Source organism: Aspergillus pseudoviridinutans, assembly GCF_018340605.1.
Source record: "Aspergillus pseudoviridinutans IFM 55266 DNA, scaffold_1, whole genome shotgun sequence".
NCBI classification, from domain to species: domain Eukaryota; kingdom Fungi; phylum Ascomycota; class Eurotiomycetes; order Eurotiales; family Aspergillaceae; genus Aspergillus; species Aspergillus pseudoviridinutans.
This window is the reverse complement of record NW_025091281.1, coordinates 189,996-210,946: the sequence shown is the minus strand read 5'-3', so window position 1 is coordinate 210,946 and position 20,951 is coordinate 189,996. Positions and strand designations below refer to the sequence as shown.

General features: G+C 50.0%; 8 protein-coding genes across 8 annotated transcripts; 4 read left to right on the top strand and 4 right to left on the bottom strand.

Annotated features, from left to right (window-relative positions):
• Positions 1-566: 566 nt before the first annotated feature.
• Positions 567-3,030, top strand: Asppvi_000076 (putative NRPS-like enzyme; the record flags this gene model as incomplete). Its single annotated transcript, XM_043296389.1, has 3 exons — positions 567-1,094; positions 1,174-1,276; positions 1,349-3,030. 3 exons carry the CDS (start codon positions 567-569, stop codon positions 3,028-3,030), a joined length of 2,313 nt encoding a protein of 770 aa, XP_043152324.1.
• Positions 3,031-3,774: 744 nt separating this feature from the next.
• On the bottom strand, positions 3,775-4,361 carry Asppvi_000075 (uncharacterized protein; the record flags this gene model as incomplete). Its single annotated transcript, XM_043296388.1, has 2 exons — positions 3,775-4,012; positions 4,069-4,361. 2 exons carry the CDS (start codon positions 4,359-4,361, stop codon positions 3,775-3,777), a joined length of 531 nt encoding a protein of 176 aa, XP_043152323.1.
• A 2,215-nt stretch (positions 4,362-6,576) lies between these two features.
• Asppvi_000074 (uncharacterized protein) lies at positions 6,577-7,512 on the top strand (the record flags this gene model as incomplete). Its single annotated transcript, XM_043296387.1, has 1 exon — positions 6,577-7,512. The coding sequence occupies one exon, from the start codon at positions 6,577-6,579 to the stop codon at positions 7,510-7,512; it is 936 nt and encodes a 311-aa protein (XP_043152322.1).
• Positions 7,513-8,190: 678 nt separating this feature from the next.
• Positions 8,191-8,536, bottom strand: Asppvi_000073 (DUF2945 domain-containing protein; the record flags this gene model as incomplete). Its single annotated transcript, XM_043296386.1, has 3 exons — positions 8,191-8,265; positions 8,315-8,377; positions 8,447-8,536. The coding sequence occupies 3 exons, from the start codon at positions 8,534-8,536 to the stop codon at positions 8,191-8,193; spliced, it is 228 nt and encodes a 75-aa protein (XP_043152321.1).
• A 1,983-nt stretch (positions 8,537-10,519) lies between these two features.
• Positions 10,520-12,360, top strand: Asppvi_000072 (MDR family MFS transporter; the record flags this gene model as incomplete). Its single annotated transcript, XM_043296385.1, has 4 exons — positions 10,520-10,717; positions 10,778-10,853; positions 10,908-11,218; positions 11,278-12,360. The coding sequence occupies 4 exons, from the start codon at positions 10,520-10,522 to the stop codon at positions 12,358-12,360; spliced, it is 1,668 nt and encodes a 555-aa protein (XP_043152320.1).
• A 781-nt stretch (positions 12,361-13,141) lies between these two features.
• Positions 13,142-14,927, top strand: Asppvi_000071 (Zn(II)2Cys6 transcription factor; the record flags this gene model as incomplete). The annotated part of the gene is made up of 3 exons (XM_043296384.1): positions 13,142-13,691; positions 13,787-14,607; positions 14,697-14,927. 3 exons carry the CDS (start codon positions 13,142-13,144, stop codon positions 14,925-14,927), a joined length of 1,602 nt encoding a protein of 533 aa, XP_043152319.1.
• Positions 14,928-15,256: 329 nt separating this feature from the next.
• Positions 15,257-17,317, bottom strand: Asppvi_000070 (aspartate-semialdehyde dehydrogenase-like protein; the record flags this gene model as incomplete). The annotated part of the gene is made up of 2 exons (XM_043296383.1): positions 15,257-16,165; positions 16,241-17,317. The coding sequence occupies 2 exons, from the start codon at positions 17,315-17,317 to the stop codon at positions 15,257-15,259; spliced, it is 1,986 nt and encodes a 661-aa protein (XP_043152318.1).
• A 575-nt stretch (positions 17,318-17,892) lies between these two features.
• Positions 17,893-20,640, bottom strand: Asppvi_000069 (uncharacterized protein; the record flags this gene model as incomplete). The annotated part of the gene is made up of 1 exon (XM_043296382.1): positions 17,893-20,640. The coding sequence occupies one exon, from the start codon at positions 20,638-20,640 to the stop codon at positions 17,893-17,895; it is 2,748 nt and encodes a 915-aa protein (XP_043152317.1).
• Between the last annotated feature and the right edge of the window lie 311 nt (positions 20,641-20,951).

Genomic DNA, 20,951 nt, shown 5'->3' with positions numbered 1-20,951 from the left:
CACCATTAACCAGAAGAAAGACGTATGCTGGATACTTGCATGCTTCCCCCTCAAGTCAGGGAAAACAGCCAGCTGATTGACATGGATATGGGAATTCAGACATGGATGTTAAAGTTTGGTGGAGGTGCGGCTCTGGATCTAGAACCCTGAGTACCTGCGTGGGGGCTGTACAGAGTAGTGCCGGATTTTATCAGGTCATGCGCGAGAGAAGCTTTATTTCTAAAAAAGGAAAAAAAAGGGGGAATAACTCCGGAAAAAGGTGGCATAAGCAAGGGGGACTCGGAGCACCAGATATCTCAAAAATTACATGCGTCCTACATACTCAAAGCTATTGATCTGCATTTTAGGTACCTCTACCTCTCTATCACCTGAAATTCTGGATCCAGCCGGGTTTGTAATAAGTATGATGGATATGCAATTAGCCATTGTCTTTCAATTGCCTCGGTCTTGCCCACTTTGCCTCCATCTTCTCAGATCAAGCTTGTCTTAGTCCTTAGGCCAACATTGGCTTGCATGTATCGCAATTTAGCCTCAGCCTCACATGAATACACTCAGTAACTCCTATCATGGCGCCCCTTTTGACCCGTATACAAGATTGTGGATGGACTTCTACTGATGTCCCCAAAACCAAGGACAAGAATACATCAGTTACATTACGGGATTCAGTGGATCTCTCACTCTCTTATAGTCCAGATAAGCTTCTCAGTGTCTTTGCCTCAGAATATCAGTGTTCTGTCGGCTTTCCACCTAGCATCATAACGCTCCTCAATGCCAGTTGGCTGGTCACTGTGCGCTGCTTCTCTCCGGCCCAGGAAATCTACTTGGGTCAGCATTCAGAGCCCGGCGTGTACTTTATCACTAGATGGGCACAAAGGGCAGGCCGCCATGTCGCCATTGAACTGAATTGTGAGGCCCCGGTCAAAAATCTCGTCCGAGATGTCTCTCTCCTTCAGTCTGAGACGACGCCACAGATGTCAGTGGGCGACGATTCTTCCGACGAGGCTTCGGAGAAATTTCTGACGACCACGATTTGCTACACAGAAGAACTCTCTGCTATGACAGAGGGATCAAGCGAGCGAAATTTGAACACAGGGGTATACATATCCCCTCCCTTCAACCGTCGCTCGCACGCTCTGTACATCTGCGTCCGCTAACAGATCGTAAATCCGACAGCACATCAATTCCAAGCTTTTCCTGGACATCTCGCAAGCAAATGGCGAAGTTCGAGCGAAGCTCACCTTCTCTATCTCCGACATCTCTAGAGATCTTGCACTTAGTATGTTGCACACCTTCGATATGGCCATCAGGGMAGTGCTATCATCTCCATTACGATCTCTGGGAGAGTTAGACCTGTGCTCAAAACGTGACCGTCAGTTGTTGCAAAGATATACCGAGAGTGTATCCGAATCCAGTGAAGTGCTGCTGCACGACTTAGCCTTACGGCATGCACGGCTAACCCCTGATGCACCGGCTGTCCATTCATGGGATGGTGACCTGACCTACGCGCAGCTGGATGATGCAACCTCTCGACTTGGACAGTTTCTGGCCAGTATCGGTGTAGGCCCGGGTACCTTTGTAATCAGCTGTTTTGAAAAGTCAACATGGGCAATTGTCGCCCGCCTGGCTATTATGAAAGCCGGCGCCGCATATATCTCTGTTGACGCGACAGACCCGCCCATTTTCCTTAAGAATGTGATTCGCCGTGTGGATGCAAAATTAATCCTCACCTCTGAGGCTTATCAGTCCAGATACGCCCATTTTGTCCCGTCGGTCATTGCAGTTACACCAGAAATGGTACGTGCTCTTCCTGTCAGCTCTGGTGTCATCTGCCCCGTGGTAAAACCTAGTGATCCTTGTCTCATCCTGTTCACTTCTGGGAGTACTGGAGAGCCAAAAGGCATTATTCAAGAGCATCGAGCGTACGCTACGGCAGTCCGGGATTACAACAAATTGATTGGAATTGGTCGGCACAGCCGCGTGCTGCAATTTGATGATTACGCGTTTGATATCAGCAATAATGACTATTTGACCACCCTCACCGCTGGTGGATGCTGCTGCGTCCACACCCCGAGCAAGTCTATATCTACTCTCGTGGAGAACATCAACACCCTTCAGGTCAACATGACCTTTCTGACCCCGACTATCGCTGCTCAAATTTCCCCTCAGGATGTGCCAACGTTGGAGTTGGTCTGCCTTGGTGGTGAGCCCATGTCAAACGAGCTCCTGATGAGATGGTCCCCTCATGTGAGACTGGTCAACCAGTATGGCATGGGTGAGGCTGCCACCTTCTGCGCGTACAACGATCACGTCCAACCGGGCCAGAACGCCATTGTCGGACGCAGCGGGAGCGGAGCCATTTGGATAACCAGTCCGGAATCTCCAGAGCTCCTTATGCCCGTCGGCGCTGTCGGCGAGATTCTGATTGAAGGGCCCCACCTGGCCAGAGGATACCTGGACGGCGTCTGCCAGAAGCCCGATGTTGGATTCCTACCGAAGGCACCAACCTGGCTCAAAGATCTCCACCCGTCTCGTGCAGCCTCGTCTAGGTTCTATCGCTCTGGTGACCTGGGGAGATATACACATGCCGGCACTGTGGAACATTTGGGCCGCAAGGACACTCTCCTCAAAATTAATGGATATCGAGTCGAAGCAACCGAGGTGGAGTACGTCCTCCGTAGGTTGTTAGGCCCTGGGGATGCGGTCATCGTGGACCTGCTCGGCGAGATCGATGGCCCTCGAGCGCCGTTTCTAGTCGCTTTCCTCTGGTTGACTAACAATGAGGACCATTTCATCCCCGCTGCTTCCGATAACTCGGTCGAGTTTCTCCCTGTCACCAGTCACCATTCGGCTCATCAATTGGTGCGAAGAATGAAAGCTGAGGTCACGGCGACGCTGCCTGTCCACAAGATACCGGAATACTTTATTCTCGTCAGCAAGATCCCCAGGACCAGGTCTAATAAAACTGACCGCCGCAAATTGCACCATCTCGCGCAGAAGTCCTACTCGTCGGGGGTTCTAAGTAAGCTTTAGGACAATTAGCGATTCCTCCAATCATTGCCGATTATATGATTCGCATACGCCAGTCTATTCGGACTCATGAATTATTTAACGCGCCAATGACCAGTTTCCGGTTCTAATTCTTAGCCTGAGTATGTGTAGGCTGGGGTAACCGCTGAAGAGTGGGGGACGTATAATGGCTGAGGGCTTCCTGCAATTACTGTGTGGCTGTCCCTAGGTCTGCTGTTGTCCCTGCCCTTTCATACCCGGTGCTGCATGCAGTGCAGAGATTTCAAAGTACACTGCCGAGCTCTGACACGGCGCGCACTTTCCAGATGAATTATGATATTAACTATCTCTTAATACTGCATCTTTTGGTGTTATTGATGTAATATATCATAGTAATAGTTTAGGATCTAACTAATGTACTTTCAGTGGAGTGTGCAGTCAGTGCTCTTGAGGATATGAACTGGTCACCTAAATTATCCAACTGCCTGAAGATCTCTTCAGAGACTAAGACCCTCTTCTTATCATCTAACCACGAGTTTAATGGTAGTGATACACGTGCAGGCACAAATAAAGTTGTGAGCAGGGCCAAGATTAAGTCTGGGGCTAGCAGTGTGAATGAAAGTTAACAGCAATCCCGGAGCTTCATAGCCATCTCAGGCAGTGACTAACTTTCAGACTACATCTTCGTCGAAGCATCTGCTTGTTTCTTATAATTGTCGCCACTATATTTATCAAGTCTAAAGACGGGGCGCTATACAGGTCAACAATCTACAACCCCAGGACTGTATCGATCCAAAACAACGCATGCTGTCCCTCCCCCTTGACATTCAGATCATCCTCATTATTCCGAAACACCGCGTCCGGTGCCCCCTCAAACCACAGATGATATCCCGGTCCATCCGATGGGTAGATATTATCCTTTCTCGGTGTGATGATATACCTTCCTTCCTCGAGCGGCCACTCCTCAAACCATAGATCAGTCCCCTCATCATCCAGCCCAATCCAACTAAGCCCCATCCAGTCAGCTTGTGCCAATAAGACATGAGAATAAGAAATACATACTCCCCCTTTAGTGCTAGATATTTGCCTGTCTCGGTCTCCTTGAACCGGAATCCATTATCGCCCTGCTCGACGTAAAACCGGTCACCCTGCAGCGCGTCTGTGGCATTTGCGTACAGCGTGCCCGAGGAATCGTAGTGCTCTACATTCTTGCGGGTCGTGGTGAGGAGCTGGTCGTGGGCGGTGATGTAACCAGCATCATCTCGCTGGAAGGGCAGGCTGCGACGGTAGCTACGGAGGTTCACGGTGTTGCCAGGGGAGAATTTGGGGTGGTGAGTTCGATAGGTGCGGCCCATTGTAACTTTGGATATGCGGTTGCGTGTTGATTTGAAAGTATGTTGGTTGGTCGCGGGAGTGTGTTATTGTCTGGTAAAACCCCTGTGCTGGAATGGATGGAGATGTGGTTTATATGTTTGTCCAGAGCATCGTATTTCGAGAGTATGTCATCATGTAATCTGATATCATAATGATTATGAACATGTGTTCATCTGGACCACTGAGCTGGTACTCCATACTATGGACTAGTCTGTGTCTGTGGTTGGCGTGATCATGTATAGCTTGTGGCCGATCATTCCCCGAAGAGGTAAACCATGAAGAAATATCCAAGCTGGGTGGAGACTCCATGCATACCTAGCGCATTCCATGAGATTCATATCCACCTATATTGACGGCATCTTTTTCTAGTATGTCATGCTGATGCTATACACGGACATCGTCCTCCCAGGATGTTGTAATTGGCCCATCTGTCTAGCAGATATGAGGGATTGACATAGACATGTAGTCAGGTTTGAGCGCCAAGTTCTTCATAGGTGAGCCCTCCGAAAAAAATCCCGGATGCCACAATAATGGGGTATGCCTACTCCGTTCCGAGTGCGTGGCGTCCAAAGGAGGTTGCTACTCACCCGGCATGGGACCGAGAAAAAATGCTTTAGCATGTAACCGAACTATGATGTGACTCATCCTGAGTCTCGTTAAGGGCAACATAAATCACTTAATGTACTATGTATCTACCTCAAAGTTGTATGAGTGTCTTTCCCTCTAGGCTGCAATTTTGGCCACCACTGGGCCATTCCATCACCCGCCTGCGTTTTGCCTAAGCTTAGTATGTGCCTGGATCACTTTGTATAGATCAACCGGGAAGAAATAATTGCTTCTTTTCCTCCTCTGTCGCCGTTCACGGTTGCCTCACCGCGAGTCGCGGTTGGTGTCGTGGCCTCCTATTGCCTTGGTCTTGTAATAACCTATCATCCTCTTCTTCTTCCTCCTTATTCCCTAGTCTGGTTACATTCCTTTCATCAATTCTAACCCTGTTCGTAATCGATGGGATAATATGGATCTCTTTATCTATAATCGGACCTGCGAGGTCTGGATTTTGCACAGCACGTCGGTGCTAGTATGCTGTCGTTTCACAGACCCTGCTTATACATTACCGCTCACACCCGACTGCGGCCACCGTGGCCCTGCATGAGGCAGTTTCCGACACTTCCCTCCTGTTGCGTATTCAGGTCGCCCTCAAACCAGGTTCCTACGAACCCGCGGATCGTCTCAACACTCACGCTGTTGCAGTCACTCGCTGCACCTCGGACCTGATCATCATGTCTGATTGTGAATCTGAATTCAAGGGTCATCACGTTGATGATCTGCTCACAACTCGCTCGCAGTCCTTCTGAGCTAACGTCACTGATTATGAAGCTTATAGTACTCTACAATTGGGCAATGAAAAGCTTGTGGATGGCACTAAGGGCTGGAATATCCAATGCTTCAATTATTGCCGATGGTAGAACGTGCCTATAAAAAAACCCAAGGGCGGAGTGGTTCATCTGTCTTGAAACCGACACCTACGTCTTCTGGTATAACGTCTTTCGACTCATGCATCGCTACAACCCACGAACTTGCAAGCCACGCGGCCATATCATGTTACGAAGTTGCCTCATCGGGCGATCCAGAGCTGCAGATGCTTGAGGAGCGCCTATTGCTATCCCAGCATATTCTTTCCTTGGCTCCATACTCTGTTTTAAGCCGCCAGTCAACAATTCTGTCTTTGACATCATAGTATAAAGCATGTAGGATTCCTTGCGATCAAGGGTCTCCGAATTCATTGCTAAATACCTACCTACTGAGATAATGCCATTGTTTTGATTTATCGGGAAAAGAATCATTTTGCCTTTCATTGTACTTCTTAATTACTACTGTATCTTGGTATATAATTTTGTATTGGAATACACAAGCTATTCCTAAGATAGTAAAGTAGTTAATACTCAGCGCGTCTTGGGTGTGACTAGAAAACACGCTAAAACCTCCAAGTTCACCAAGATAGGGGAATCGACCTTCCTAATTAATATATATCTGTCTCACTACTTACCACGTGATATAAGATTCGACAAGGCTTGTTCCCCCTCTCTACCTAGTTATAAATAAGCAGGACCGGTCCCACTAGTGACCGCTCCTTTTTAAATATTAATACTTTCCCCAGTTTTGCACGCGTTTATTTCCTTACCTACGCTCGCTACCATGAAGATCGCTCCTTTGTGGGCCTCTATCGCCCTATTAGTTCCACAGGCTCTAGCAGTCCCTACTGAATCCATAGCGACATCTGCAACGTCCACTACATCTACTGCCGCGGCACCAAGTTGTACTGCTTCCCTTATCAGCAGTCTCTGCAGCTACCCGGAACCTGGCCCAGAATTTGCCGTCGCCATCGACAGCAGGGCCTCCTGCTGGGACTACTGTAACGCCCACCCTCCCTGCAACTTTGTTATCTTCTCTGCCGGCAACCCTTACACGGGCACCGGCACGTGCTGGCTGTACCCGGGTGAAACCTTCGATGCGAGCAAAGGTAGTTCGAATTGCGCCAATCCCAGCCTGTCCGTCTACAGCCAGCCCGTGTGTGCTGGCGGGAGCGCAACCACCAGTGCTGGCGCCTGCCCCGCCACCGCGACTCCCTCTGCTATTGCCTCGGTCTGCGGGTACCCGGCGCCTGGTGACTGCTTTACTACTTGTACTGCTAGTACCGGTGTATCAGACTGCTTGAGTCAATGTGCAAAGGCCGATTCCTGCAGCTATGTCGTCTTTAATCCGCAGAGTCCTCCAAGCAACTCGCCGTATTCCTCAGGCAGTTGCTGGATCTATGCGAGCGGCACATTTAACGCTGGATCTGCGACCGCTTGTAGTGGCGCTCCTAAGCAGTTTGTGTATAACAACTTGTGTCCCAAGCCATCACCTTCATCATCCTCCCTTTCATCATCTGCTACGGGGCGCTCTGGCACTGGAACTGCAGTCACTACTCCGGGCTCAACTACTAGCGCTGCCACGGGCTCTAATGGCACTGAAACCGCAGGCAATACTACAGGCTCAACTACTAGCAGTAAGAATTCTGCGCCTACCGGCCTCTCGCTCACTAATCCATTGGCTATAGGCGTGGCTATATTAATAGGGCAGGCCCTTTAATGATATCCTTGCACGTATTGGTTGTTTGTTCAGCTAAACAAGCTATCGGAGACGATATATTATATATTAATGGGCTTCGTATGAGGTCACTTCTCATGTATCTCTTGCTATTGTAGAGGGTATGTTAGGTTATTCATCCCATACTGCAAATAATGGACTAGGGTTCCGAATAGTACGAACCACGTTGCTATCTTGGTCAATCTTAGAAAGAAGCAGTAGAATTATAGCTTTGGAATTATGAGCACTTGATTCTAACCACGGGATCTTGAATGATAGATCTTAATCGGTGGAAGCTTAAACGGTGGTCTAAAACTGTGAAGCTTGAACGGCGGAGATTTAAACGTGGAATCACAGAGAGTGGATACCCAAATGGTGGAATCTTATGTGACATTGGAACCGGAGATGTTGAGCCTGCCGAGTTCTGCTTTTTACTTTAATTTTGTTCTTTGGCTTGCATGACATTTCTTTGTGTCCCGCTGAAACTTGCAATCATTCGACAGATACAGAAGACAAAATTGATACTAGCAATGAACAACTGCACGACCAATCACTAGCTACAGTCCCGTCACCTGTTCTCGTGATATATTTATTATCATATTCTCATAATGAGGCTATCAACTAAAATTTCACTATTTAAATCAACAAAACTGAAGGAAACGAAGCCGTTGCCGGCCTATATTAATCCTCAGAGACCTTTTCCAAGGTGCCTGGATTATGCGCAACCTTTTTTCCGCGTTGATCATGGAACACGACCTTTTCGCATTATCAGCACAATCCTTGACAAAAGGAGCAAAAAACCAACCTTAGGTGGATGCTTCACTCCCTCCTGTTCAGCTTCTTCCTCCGTTCTGACGATCTTTTCAACCTTTTATGTTATTATGCCGTTAGCACATTCTTGGGATACTGCAGCCCTGGATATGCTTGGGGTTCGTACATCGCCTTCGTGCCGGCCTCCACGGATTTTGGTAAAGACGTGGTCGCCGGGAGAAATGATTTGTCCGTGCTTATCGTGAACTTCGTCCATGTTGACGCTACAGTTGAAAGCCGTATTGCCGTAGGATTTTCGAGCCACAGCCCATAGAGCTAATATACCCTACCGTTGGACAACCCTATGACATCAGTTTGGCGAAACCAACCATTAGCCATACGCACCGTGGAACCAGCTTCGCCACTGCGCCCATTCTGTCATAGCTAGATATCCCGCCCTAAGCCAATGCCGCAAAGATCACCGCTTTCCATTTTGATCTATTGTGCCCCTATAGAAACTAGTATTTTGCATACCATCCATCAGCACCAAGGATTGCCTGCACACGGTGAGGCATAGTATTAGATAGATGCTGCAAGACAAATTTGGGCTCTCGGCTCGTACACGGACCATGAGTCCTGTTCATGAAAGTCGCAACTTGGATGAGGGTTGCCGCTATCGTTCTGGGCGGAGTTTGACGCAATATCCGGTCTGGCCGCCGAATCTGGAGAAACTCTAGCTGCCACGGATGAGATGACAGCGGGAGTGATGGAGGTAGAGTTCCCGAACCAAAGGGTCCGCGGGCGACTGTCGGGGAAACTGGTCATGTCTGGGCGCTACGACTGTGCACTCTTCCAACACAGGAATCTTGAACTATGAGAGAACACATACACACAAGCTTTATATGTCTCTGGAGATCCCACCTTGACGTGAATGCTTCCTGCTGGCTTTTTTGTTAGGATCCAAAGTCGTGATATCACGTCATTCTCAGCTTCAAAATGTGGATAGTTCCACAGCACACCACAACATTGCCCCGTCCCAGCATGTGCGTGTTGCGTAGACGCATATCTAACCCGCCTGTCTGTTTGTCGGCACGAGAAACTCACGCATGGGCCATTCTTGGCTATGCTTATGAGTCACCACTAGTCAGTAGCGTAATTCCCAGGCGAGCCGCCTTCTGTATCCCATATAAAATGGCAATTTTCAAGGCTTCGATATCTCAACAGCCAAGAGTCTACAGGGGCCAAGTTTAGGCATATGGTATAATATAGTCATATACTTATAAACTCATATATATACATTCAGCTAACATAAAATACGCCTGTAATTTGGTATTTTTAACTTCCACACATTGAGGCAGAGGAACAATATTTTAGCCTCCTAAGAAAGAGTATTCTTATACGCTAAACTATACATATTCTAAATATCTTAGTTAAAACCATAAGTAGCCGTGGCTGACAAATCTAAGCCTTGAACAGTGCCATTCTATACGGGATACAGAAGGTGGCGGCTCGCCCGGGAATTACGTTAACTAAGACCGATCAGAGTACTAGATGAATTAATGTAAAGGAATGGAACTGAGCGTCTGCGAAGCTGCAAGTCCTAGTGAGGATGGTCCGCGTCCGTCAGGAACTTTCATTCTCTGTTAAGTAGTACTCAAACGCTCTTAGTGGTCATCTTTTCTAAAGAACACCCGATCTCCGGTGTCCTCCATTCCCCTCTCCAGTGGCTTTACTCACACTGCACGCAACCTTTTGAAATTACGTTCTTCAGGTCCGCACCGTAATGGTTTGAGAGAACCTGGCCGCTTGTGCATCGGCCGACGGTCAGATGTGCAGAAATGGAGCCGCACCCGAATATTACGTGAGGATACGAGTCGGCTCAATAGACCATCCGAACCATGACAGCGTTGAAGCCGAGCGATGGAGGCTTATGCGATGCGCTAACCCGGCATTGTATTCCTCCGAGCTCTCCCTAACTGCACGTTGCTCTCCAGGAAAATAACTGTTCTGCCTTGATCTCAATATGACCGACTCCGACGGGAAATCGCCATATTCTGACTCAACGGGGCCTGCCTTCCTCCGCTCAACAGACCGAATTGCCTCTTGCGTAATTTCGATTACTGAACGGGGATGGCTATATCAGTTACCTGCCTGCTCTCAACCTGGCATCATGGTGGGAATAAAAGCAAACGGGGTACTTTCTGATTCCTTTGTTTGACAGACAGAGGAGGGAAGATCATCTTACGTCCCTACGAGTCCAATGTCTGATGAAAAGGTTCTGCCAGAGCGCAATGGCCTGGATGGATCTGGCCAGGCTTCACCAAATGGGTCTAAAAACCTCACTCCAGGATTGCCCGAGTTCACGCTTGGCAGGCGTGGAATCCTGGCCTTCTTTACGCTATCAGTGTTGACCTTGATGGTTGCGCTAGATGGGACCTCTATCTCTGTCGCTTTGCCTGTGAGTGTTGACTAACCTGGATGCGCATACTGAACGCGGACACTGATGAAACTGCAACAGACCATCACACAAGATTTGAAAGGAACGGCAATTGAGGCATTCTGGAGCGGAACTGCTTTTCTTCTGTGTTCGACAGGTACAGCGACAAGTTAATGCCCTCTATGACACACTCCATTGACCCCTCGCGCAGTCTTCCAACCAAACTTCGCCTCTTTCTCGAGCATCTTCGGTCGACGACCGCTTGTGCTAGTTGCTCTCGTCTTCTTCTTCGTTGGAACGATTATTGCCGCCATAGCCAAGAACTTCACCTACTTGCTCGTGGGCAGATCGATTCAGGGCGTGGGAGGCGGAGGACTGATTGCCCTCAGTGAGGTGATTGTCACTGATCTCGTCCCCTTGCGTCTTCGAGGCCAGTATTTTGGTATATTGTCCGCCATGTGGAGCGTGGGATCAGTCACGGGGCCTATCCTTGGAGGCGGATTCTCTCAGGATGTCAGCTGGGTGAGCCTCTTTTTAGTGTATAAACAAGATCGGTCAAGTAGGGCTTACCAAAATACCAGCGCTGGATATTCTACATCAACTTCCCCTTCATTGGAGTTGGTGCTCTGGCTATCCTCCTCTTCCTCAAACTGAACATCATCCCTACTTCCCTGGCCGAGAAACTCCGCCAAATTGACTACGTCGGCACCGTCATGTTCGTCGGCAGCATGTCTTCGTTCCTGATTCCATTGACATGGGGCGGCGTTCTCTATCCCTGGGATTCATGGCGGACGCTTGTCCCTCTAATCATCGGCGCCTGTGGCCTGGCCGTGTTTGCGTACTACGAGTATACATTCGCAACGGACCCAATTATTCCGCCGAAGATCTTCCAGAACCGTACGGCAACTGTATCATTCATTGGAAGTCTTCTACAGGGTCTCGTGCTCTGGTGCGTCCTCTACTATCTGCCATTATACTATGAGGCTGTGAAAGAATACAGTCCTATCGTTTCCGGAGTCGCGCTATTCCCGGAGTCTTTCACGGTAGCCCCTAGCGCCATGGTTGTGGGTATACTCGCGACAAGATGGGGCCATTACAGGTGGGCTATCTGGCTCGGATGGCTCCTCTCAACGCTCGGCGTCGGCCTCATCTGCTACATCAGAGTCGATACGAGCATTCCCGCCTGGATATTCCTAAATATTGTTCCCGGAATTGGCCTGGGTCTGCTTTTCCCATCGTTGGGATTCGCAATCCAAGCCTCAGCCACGAGCGACACTCTCGCCATCGCCGTGGGAATGTTCAGCTTTTTCCGTGCCATGGGCCAAGCTATTGGTGTGGCTATCGGTGGCGTCGTATTCCAGAACCGTATGTATCACAATCTGCTAAAGTACCCGTCTCTCGCGCCCAGAGCTAGTGAGTTCAGTCAGGATGCGGCTGGCTTGGTCCAAGTGATCAAAGAGATGCCCGCCGGTGCGGAGAAGCTGATGCTGCAAACTGCATACACGGATAGCTTGCGTATCGTCTGGGCCGTGTGCTGTGCTGTCTGTGGAGTGGGATTGCTGAGCAGTTTGCTGACGGAGAGCTATGATTTAAACCGGGCGATGGAGAGCAACCAGACTTTGCGGAATGAGAAAAGTGCTAGGTCGGATGAGGAGTCTGGCTAAAGGTTTAAAGTGGGTAAGATTCTTCGATGCGCTAATGTATAATAGTTAATTAGACACCCCCAGCTCCTGCTCCATGATAACGTTACTATATCTGCCTAGGCTTAGACCGTATTGTCATTCTTGGTAATGTCCAGCGTGCAATTTTACAAATGCTACGGTCCTTCAGATGATTAGGTTGACAACACGTCACCGGCGTTCTGAAAACAAGAGAAAATACCGGCGACACTTCTCTTATGAGGGGATTGAATGAGAAGACAGCTAGAGCATGCCCCTTCCCGCTATTGTACACCACAACATCAACTGATATCGGCCGCATACCCATGGTCTAAATTTGGTACATGGCACGACAGCGTTTGGAGGCCAGAGTCTGAGGACCCTACTTAGTGTATATATATAGGTCATACACTGCTGCAACAAGAGACTAGAGTGGATCTTCCCCTAAATAATTGCAGAACCTGTTTAATCAGTCTCGCTTCGATCTCAATCATCAATCTGGGTATTACCTGATCCATCGTCCCTTGATGACCAAGATTATGGTAAAAATGACGCTTAAAACAGCGTCAAGAGTAGCCGTTTACTGCGTCGAATTTACCGTGACCTAGCGTTGTGGTGTAATTTTAACACTTCTTGGCCACGGCTCAGTTTCGGTTTCTCCGCAGTCTTCCTCTCTGTTTATGGTTTGTCAGATTCACTGCGAACTTGCGGGGAAATGCGGGCCACGGAACATTTCCAAATCCCACCCTTTTTGCTTGTTCGCCTTGCATTTTACCCATGATCGACCATGAGATCGTGTCGGCAATGTCGAGATGCCAAGCGCAAGTGTATTCCTGGCAAGGGCAGTGCTTTATCGGCTCCCTGTGACCGTTGTCAGCTCCATCGTCTTCCGTGTTCACACTCCCAGGCCAACCTACTCAGGACGCGGACTCTCAACGCCCGTCGGCCTGGCAGTCAGTCACCGACAGAATCGCAGACTCGGGCCAAGAGAGTAGATGACTTCCTCGCCGACGATGGATCCGTTGCTGTGCTTGTCCATGAGTATCTGTCCAAGATTCACGGTCGGCCACATAGCATCTTTCACGACGCGACGCTGTGGAGGGACATTCGTGGCCGGCAAGCCAGCAGAGCTTTGATTCTCGCTATCTGTGCAATGGGGGCCCACGTTTCGAATCACCCAACTCTGCGGGCCCTCGAGCCTCTGCTCACGGCGGAGTCCAAACGCTTACTCCAGATTGATCTGGAGCATGTGTGCCTAGCCAATATCCAAACTTGCATTCTAGTCGCAAATCTATGCGTGGCGCATGCAAACCCATCGTCAGAATTTCTATTCTTCCGTGAGTTTTTCCCGATTCAAACCATACGTTCCTAATCGTGTGTGGGCGTCACCGTTCCCTGGATAGGTAGATACTCATGTCGAACGAGACGCTAGGAACGGCAATAGCAATGATGCAATTGATGGAATCACGTACGGCACACTGCAACGATAACCCAGTCTCTCATGAGCTCCGGATCCGAATCTGGTGGGCGCTTTTTGCTGCAGACAACTGGTGCTCTTCGAGCCTGGGCTTTCCCCGACAAATGAGGGATTGGACTCGACCGGCTCGGTTACCCATGGATGAGCGCCTGTTTGCCGACATGACTCCGGATGAGCCATTCTATGACCTCACCGCGCCATGTAGGAGCCCTGGTCTATGGGCCCACATGGCCACGCTCACCGAAGTGTTCAGCCCAATCCAGGAGCTCAACTGGCGCGCCGCTAACAGCGAGGGACTGCATCCAGACCAAATTGAACAAGACACAGATCGTCTTGCGCAGCAGTTGGATGACTGGCAAAGTAGACTGCCGGGCGATGTCCAGTTAACCGAGTCAAACCTCATAGAACATAGTAAGCGGGGCACAGGGGGCACCTTCATGGGCCTCCATCTTGGCTTTCACCATTACGCTACTTTACTCTTCTACCAGTACCTTGATACACGCTCTACGCAGACTGTGCGTGCTCGGCAGTTTGCAGCTCGATGTAAGCATCATGCTCTCAGTTATAGCACCTGGCTCGCCCGTGGAAGGAAACAGCCCGGATGCGAAGCCGTGTATCCAACCGTTGGCCACATGGCCATCGTCTCCTCTTCTGTTCTTCTTCACACTCTTCTTTTTGGAGGAGAGAACGAGCTTCCGCAGTCACGCCACTGCCTCGAAGCGAATTTTGAGGCCTTGCTCGAGTTGGGAGAGTACTGGCCCATTGTCAAAACCATGGTAAACTTTTCCTTGATCCGCTGAATCGCAAAGTGTCTTTTTATATTTATTTTCATTCCTGTTTTCATCTAGCTAACAATTCGCTCAAGATAAACCGTTTGATGGAATTCCAGAATAACTGTCTGCTCCTCTCCCACCACCATCACACCCATCGTCTCGACCGTTGGATGGTGCGGTTTCTCTTTGAGTACGCGTTGCCACTCGAGGATAAGGCCATCGATCCACACACGGCCTTGGAGATGGAGATTATCTCCACACAGGCACATATCTTCACTCAGAACGGTCGACTGCCCGCGTTTGGGCCAGCTAGGGTTTTCTGATAACCAAAACGAGATGTCGTCCCGGGTACGATCAATGCCAATGCCACTATTTGATGGCTTGAATTAATTCCAACTCATGATCAAGGTTCCATATTTATTTAACTTTTTCTGGAAGGCGCTTAGTACAAAGCTGACTGTGGATAATGAATAACACTTGTTATGTATTTAACTAAACGAGAATTCATCTGGTGATTCCGGTCTGCAGCCATGTGTTGTCACCAAGCCAGGGTCTAACCCTTATGTCCGCAACTTGACTGGGAGAGGAGTTGGTCATGTCAAATTCCCCAGATCTATATGTACGTCAATCTGCGATCTGTCAAGCAGGTTTGTTAGACAACCAAGATAGCAATCTCATAAGGATTGCTGAAGCTGACGGCGAAGCTACCAGCGGAACCAGACAAGGTTGTGGTAGTGATGGTACTGCTTTCACCTCCCAAGGATGGCAAATTGTTGACACTTGCTGAACTTGGGGCAGTCAAGGTAATCAGAGTGGCAGTCGTCTTGGACGAACCTTTGACGTTGACCCGCACGGCGTTGGACGCGCCGGTCTTCCCATTGTAATTGACGAGCTTGAGGATAGTGGAAGAACTGTTGGCTGTTGCAGACCAGTAGATGGGGCCAAATCCTCCATTTGTGGCGGACACGGGCAGAGTTCTGGTGCCCATATTGTCCGCGAAAAGCTTTTGGACGTAGTAGCTGATAGTATAAAGGACCTCATTTGCGGTATGCTTTATCACGGCCACTGTGTCAGGGGCTTCGTTGTAGTTCTTGATCAAGGCACCATAGGCAGAGCCGACGATGACATCCGAGTTCCTTTCGCAGCCCAAGAGAAATATAGCCTCCGCGCAAGACATGCCTAGGGTTTGCGCTCCTACCTGGCCATTGGTGTTAGATCCCGTGTTGGTTGCTGCATACTCGTTGACGAAGACGGGGTATTTGCGGCTAGCTTGGTCGAAGGTGTTGAAAAGAGAGACAAAGTAGTTCTCATTGCCGTAGATATGAAGGTCCAGCGAGCTGCCGTTGGATGTGACTGGGTTTGGGTTGATGGTGGAGATGAGGTTGATGGACGGATACACAGCGTGAATGGCATTGTAGAAGGCCATAAATCGGTACGAATAGTAGGAGTTCGTCCCACCATTGAGGTAGTCTTCATTGCCAATCTCAATCCATTTGATGGTGAAAGGGGACGGAAATCCCAAAGCAGCTCGTTTCGCTCCGTACGCGGTCGATTTATCTCCCTGGTCCCGTCAGCAATCGTTTCGAATTTCTAGAGCCAGATGCGCATGCATGGACACCGGCACATAGGGAATTACCAGGAGAAACTCCAACTCATTCATGACTGAACCCACGTACGGCTGTAGGTTGGCCTTGGAGACAACCTCGCCGTCCAGGTACAGACCAGCCCAGACACCTAGAATCACCTCAAGGCCCAGATCTTGTGCCATTTGCATCATCTCTAGAAGGCCGAATCCATCGGTATTGATATCACCCCAGGTGCCAGGGCGGCCTGGTCGACCCGTGAGGGAACCGAGGGTTTCGTTCCATTTCCATTCATAAGGAGATTTGTTGCCTTCCATATTATTTCCACCAGGCAATCTGATGTATTTCGTATTCATGTTGCGCAACGCCTGGGCGAGATCCTCGCGCACGCCATTGTACCGGTTATCAAACGTCTGCTTGAACAAGCTGAGAACGTTGAAATAGACACTTTGCCCAGCGAGTTTCGACCCATCAAACGTGAAATAAAACGTATTGTTGCCATCGGAGGCAGTCCGGCTGGGCTGGAATGTCGCAGAGTAGCTCTGCACCCATCCCGCAGATGATGTCTGATCGATGCTCATGCTCGTGGATCCGAGGACTTGTCCAGTTGTGTTGCTATGGAAATAGCAGTCGATAGTCCCGGAATAATTGCCGCGCATGTAGAGGCTAGCAATGTAACGCTTAGTCGCGTCCACGTCGAAACCCCAGAAGCCTTCGTTGTAGAATCCTACAGTCCCTGTGGTTCCCGCAGGCACATCCATTCGCATCTGGTATGGCAGGCTGGACGAAATGGCGGGCGAAGATGTGTCGATGGCTAGCGAGACTCCCCCAACAGGATGCCAATAATCCGTGTTGCGTGCTAGACTGGCAGCTCCACCGGACGAGGATCCTTGGAATGCTCGGTTCCGGAGCATCTCCCCATAGAGACCACCATCACCCGAGTGGTAGATATCCTGTGGTTTGTCAATTTCAATTCCATGTTTGCGAAAATTGACAAAGGAGAACCGCCGAGTTACCTCGTACAAAAGTCCATACAAGAGTGGACTGGACTGATTGCCTCCAGACGAGGCGATGTCAAGAGTCAATGCCGCGACGCTAGTAGCGAAACATAAAACAGAAGACAGACTCATAGTTTCTAAGCGGCGGATAAGGTCTCGATGGATCAACACAATTGATAGGTCGATCTGGTCTGGTAACATCAAGAGACAGGTCCGGGGGACGGGCCTTTATACACATGCGACAACATGTGCTTTCCCCGCATGTTTCAAATGGAAGAACCCCCAAACTCGGACAGTCGTGGAGCATCGGTCCGCGGGTGAGACATTAGACTCTCTGTCTCTGAAAGGGTGAAAAGATTCGGTGAGAGTTTCACCGAATCTGCAAGCATCAAATCCACTCCCCCGCAACTAATGGGCCGACTATACGGGCTATTGATGACTTAAAGTGCAGGAAAACTTCAAATAAACTCAATTTTAGCTTAGGCTACTCCAGAAACTGCAAATTGCCGAGTGGACCTGATTCCTGTAAGACAAATGACGTTCTCTTGGAAAACCTTATGCCAGATCGCTTCGGTAGGACATAAGACCATCTACCCTGATGTGTTCGAGGATGGTTTCAAGGATGGAATTTACTACCCCTATTTGCTGATTGCTAAGACTGTGTATTAGTTGAATGATTTCAAAAACTGTGTGCTCTAACTGTGAATCTAATTGACATTCTGCCCAGGGTTTGTGATAAATGGAGCAGTCGCCTGGGGCGGCCATAGCCAAGGATGGAAGGGAATCTTCCACCGATGATTTCCAGATCCCACATTCTCCTCTAGGTTGCTGGATCCATCTTCAGCAGTCCGGACTTTGACCACGGCTCGGCAGTTTGGTGGGACGACCAAGTCCAAACAGAATATAACCGCTCCATCTCTATCTCCGTCGTGAACCACTTTCCACTGGCAGCTCCAGAGGCCGTAGACACTATCGTACGACACTGCAGCGTGCGTCAACGATCCTCCGGGCTGTGGAGACACCAATGCAGTCTGCCAGCCAGCTTGGAGCGGCCGCAAGCCACCCACAGTCTCGTGGAGCCAACTGACCACGGACCCCAAGGCATAATGGTTGAAAGAAGTCATTTCGCCAGGGTTAATGGACCCATTTGGAAGCATACTGTCCCAGCGTTCCCAAATGGTTGTGGCACCCATAGTAATGGGATATAACCACGACGGGCAGTTCTCTTCGAGCAGCATCCGATAGGCCAGGGAGAGGTTGTCAGTGTCGGTGAGGGCACGTAAAATGATAGGCGTACCGGCGAATCCGGTTGCGACGCGGAACTTTGCCATGCGTACACGCGCTGCGAGCTGACGCCTCGCAGTGTCCAGTTGATGCTTAGTGGATAAAAGTCCGAAAACAATCGCCAAGGAATAAGCCGTCTGGGAGTCACCGACTATGAGGCCGGAATGTGTTATGTACTTGTCCTGGAAAAGGGAACGGAGACGCTGAGCTTTGCAGCTGTAGTGTGTACTCTCCGTCTTCCTCTCGAGGACCGATGCAATATCAGCCATGCGGGACGTGACATGCACGAGGTATGCATCTGCCACCAGGGTGCCGCTTGTTCTGCAATCACCCGGCTCGTCCGGTGGCGCCTGGGGATCGAGCCAATCGCCCAATTGCCATAACTCGGGATCCCACAGTCCATCTTTGCCTCGACGGACCCCCTGGTTCAGCCATGAGGTCATGCTGGCATACTGTCGATGTAGAATATCGCGATCACCGGATGACAGAAACAATATCCAGGGAAGAATTATCACCACATCACCCCACAAGGCCTGGGGAATGGATGGCCACACGTGGTCCAGGACATTGGGGACCACCAACGGGGGAACGCCGTAGTGCTCTGATTGCTCACAGGCAACATCTTCCAACCATTCTGAAAGCATTCCAATACAATCATACAGAAATGTTGCAGATGGGCCAAAGACTTGAATATCTCCTGTCCATCCCAAGCGCTCGTCCCGTTGGGGGCAGTCCGTGGGGATTGACAAGAAGTTCCCGCGCATGCTCCAGCAGGCATTCTGATGCAATTGATTGATGGCCATATTCGAACACTCGAACCGCCCCGTCCGCTTGAAATCAGTGTGGATTACTAGTGCACGAATGTTCGTTTGCCAGGACTGCTCCGTTTCAGGATCCCATCCATCGACTTGCACGAATCGAAAGCCATGGAAAGTGTATTTCGGCGACCAATCAAGCAACGGCCGCCCTGATGAGATGACTGTATCGACGGATTGTGCACCCCGAAGGGGTCTCGTCCCCAATTCTCCGTCGTCGTCCATGACCTCTGCGTGGGTGAAGGTCACTGTTGCGTTCACCGGGAGCGTCATGGAATGTATGAGAAGCTTTCCGACCAGATTCTGGCCAAAGTCAACAATCTTCCGGCCGGCTGGGGTGGTGAATAATTTTATGGGTGTCAGTTTCTCCGTGATTCGTGCTGGAGGGGCGTTTGGCGCATATAATCGCGCACGGGGAAAGGCCAACACGGAGACTGTCTCCCAGTCCGCGTCAACATAGAGAGGGCCATGTTGGCTCCAGTCGCCAACCTCGGCTCGCGCATCATAGATTTCGCCGTTGTAAATTTCGCTGCTCACGATGGGACTCGGGTGGCACTTCCAGCTGACGTCGGACGCAACCTGGAATCGTTCAGCTGCGAGCCCGACCACCTCCAACTGAGCCATGACGGCTATGCGATCTCCATAGATATACCTCCTGCCACCACCAAAGCCCAAACGGCCCGCAAACCACCCTTCAGCAACCTCGATGCATAACACGTTATCGCCCTTGTTGGTGATTAAGGCGTCGACGTCAAACACTTGATACGCAAGGCGATGGTTGTAGCTTGTCCATCCGGGCGCCATTTCGTGATCCCCAATCCGGACACCATTGAGATACGCCTGATAGACCCCAAAAGCTGTGATATACAAGCGGGCGCGGTACACGGAGCCAAATGCGGAAGGCAAAACAAAGGCCTTTCGGAATAGCAAAGGCCTTAGTGGCTCATTGGGGCTCACCGGAACGGATGGGCTAGAGATCGGCACAGCAATCCAATCCTGCGAACTGAGGAGGCTGCATTCAACCGGGGCCCATGATGACCATGCAGACCAATCCGAATGTGCGCACCCGGTTGCTCGATCCATCCAGCTTCCACGCACTCGAACTCGCACCTGAGCTTGTTCTCGCGACTGTAACGGCGTGCTCGGCCATGCGACTAAAGATGACTCTGCGCTTTGGACAACGAGGTGTGCGGGCGGCCCAGTTTCACGTTGCACGGCAATCTCATACTGAAATTGTTTCCAGTCGCAGATAGACTCGTCAATAGAGGAGAATGTCCAGGATATACGAGGCGTGGAGCTGTGTACACCCAGCCCGGAAGTGTGCTGCTCAACGCGCAGTGCAATGATTTCTGCCATTCTTGGCAATGCTCATCAGATTACTTTGATTTCTGTCTTTCTGGTGGAAAGGAAAGCAAGAAGGCCAAGTGAGAGAGAGACAGAGAAAGTAACAGGCCATCTTCTCGAGTCATCTTGTCTCATCCCGTGCTCAACTCGCTGTGTATTATCCCGAGAAGTCAATCAAATATCTCGCATACATGGTCACATTTTGTCTTCTTGCACCGTAGACAGTTGGATAGCAGAAGTGAAGATCACGAGAGTTGACGAGGGTTTGAGTGACTGCGGAATCGTCGCGCTCTGATTGGCTCGTTTTCCGCAGGCGTTCTGAA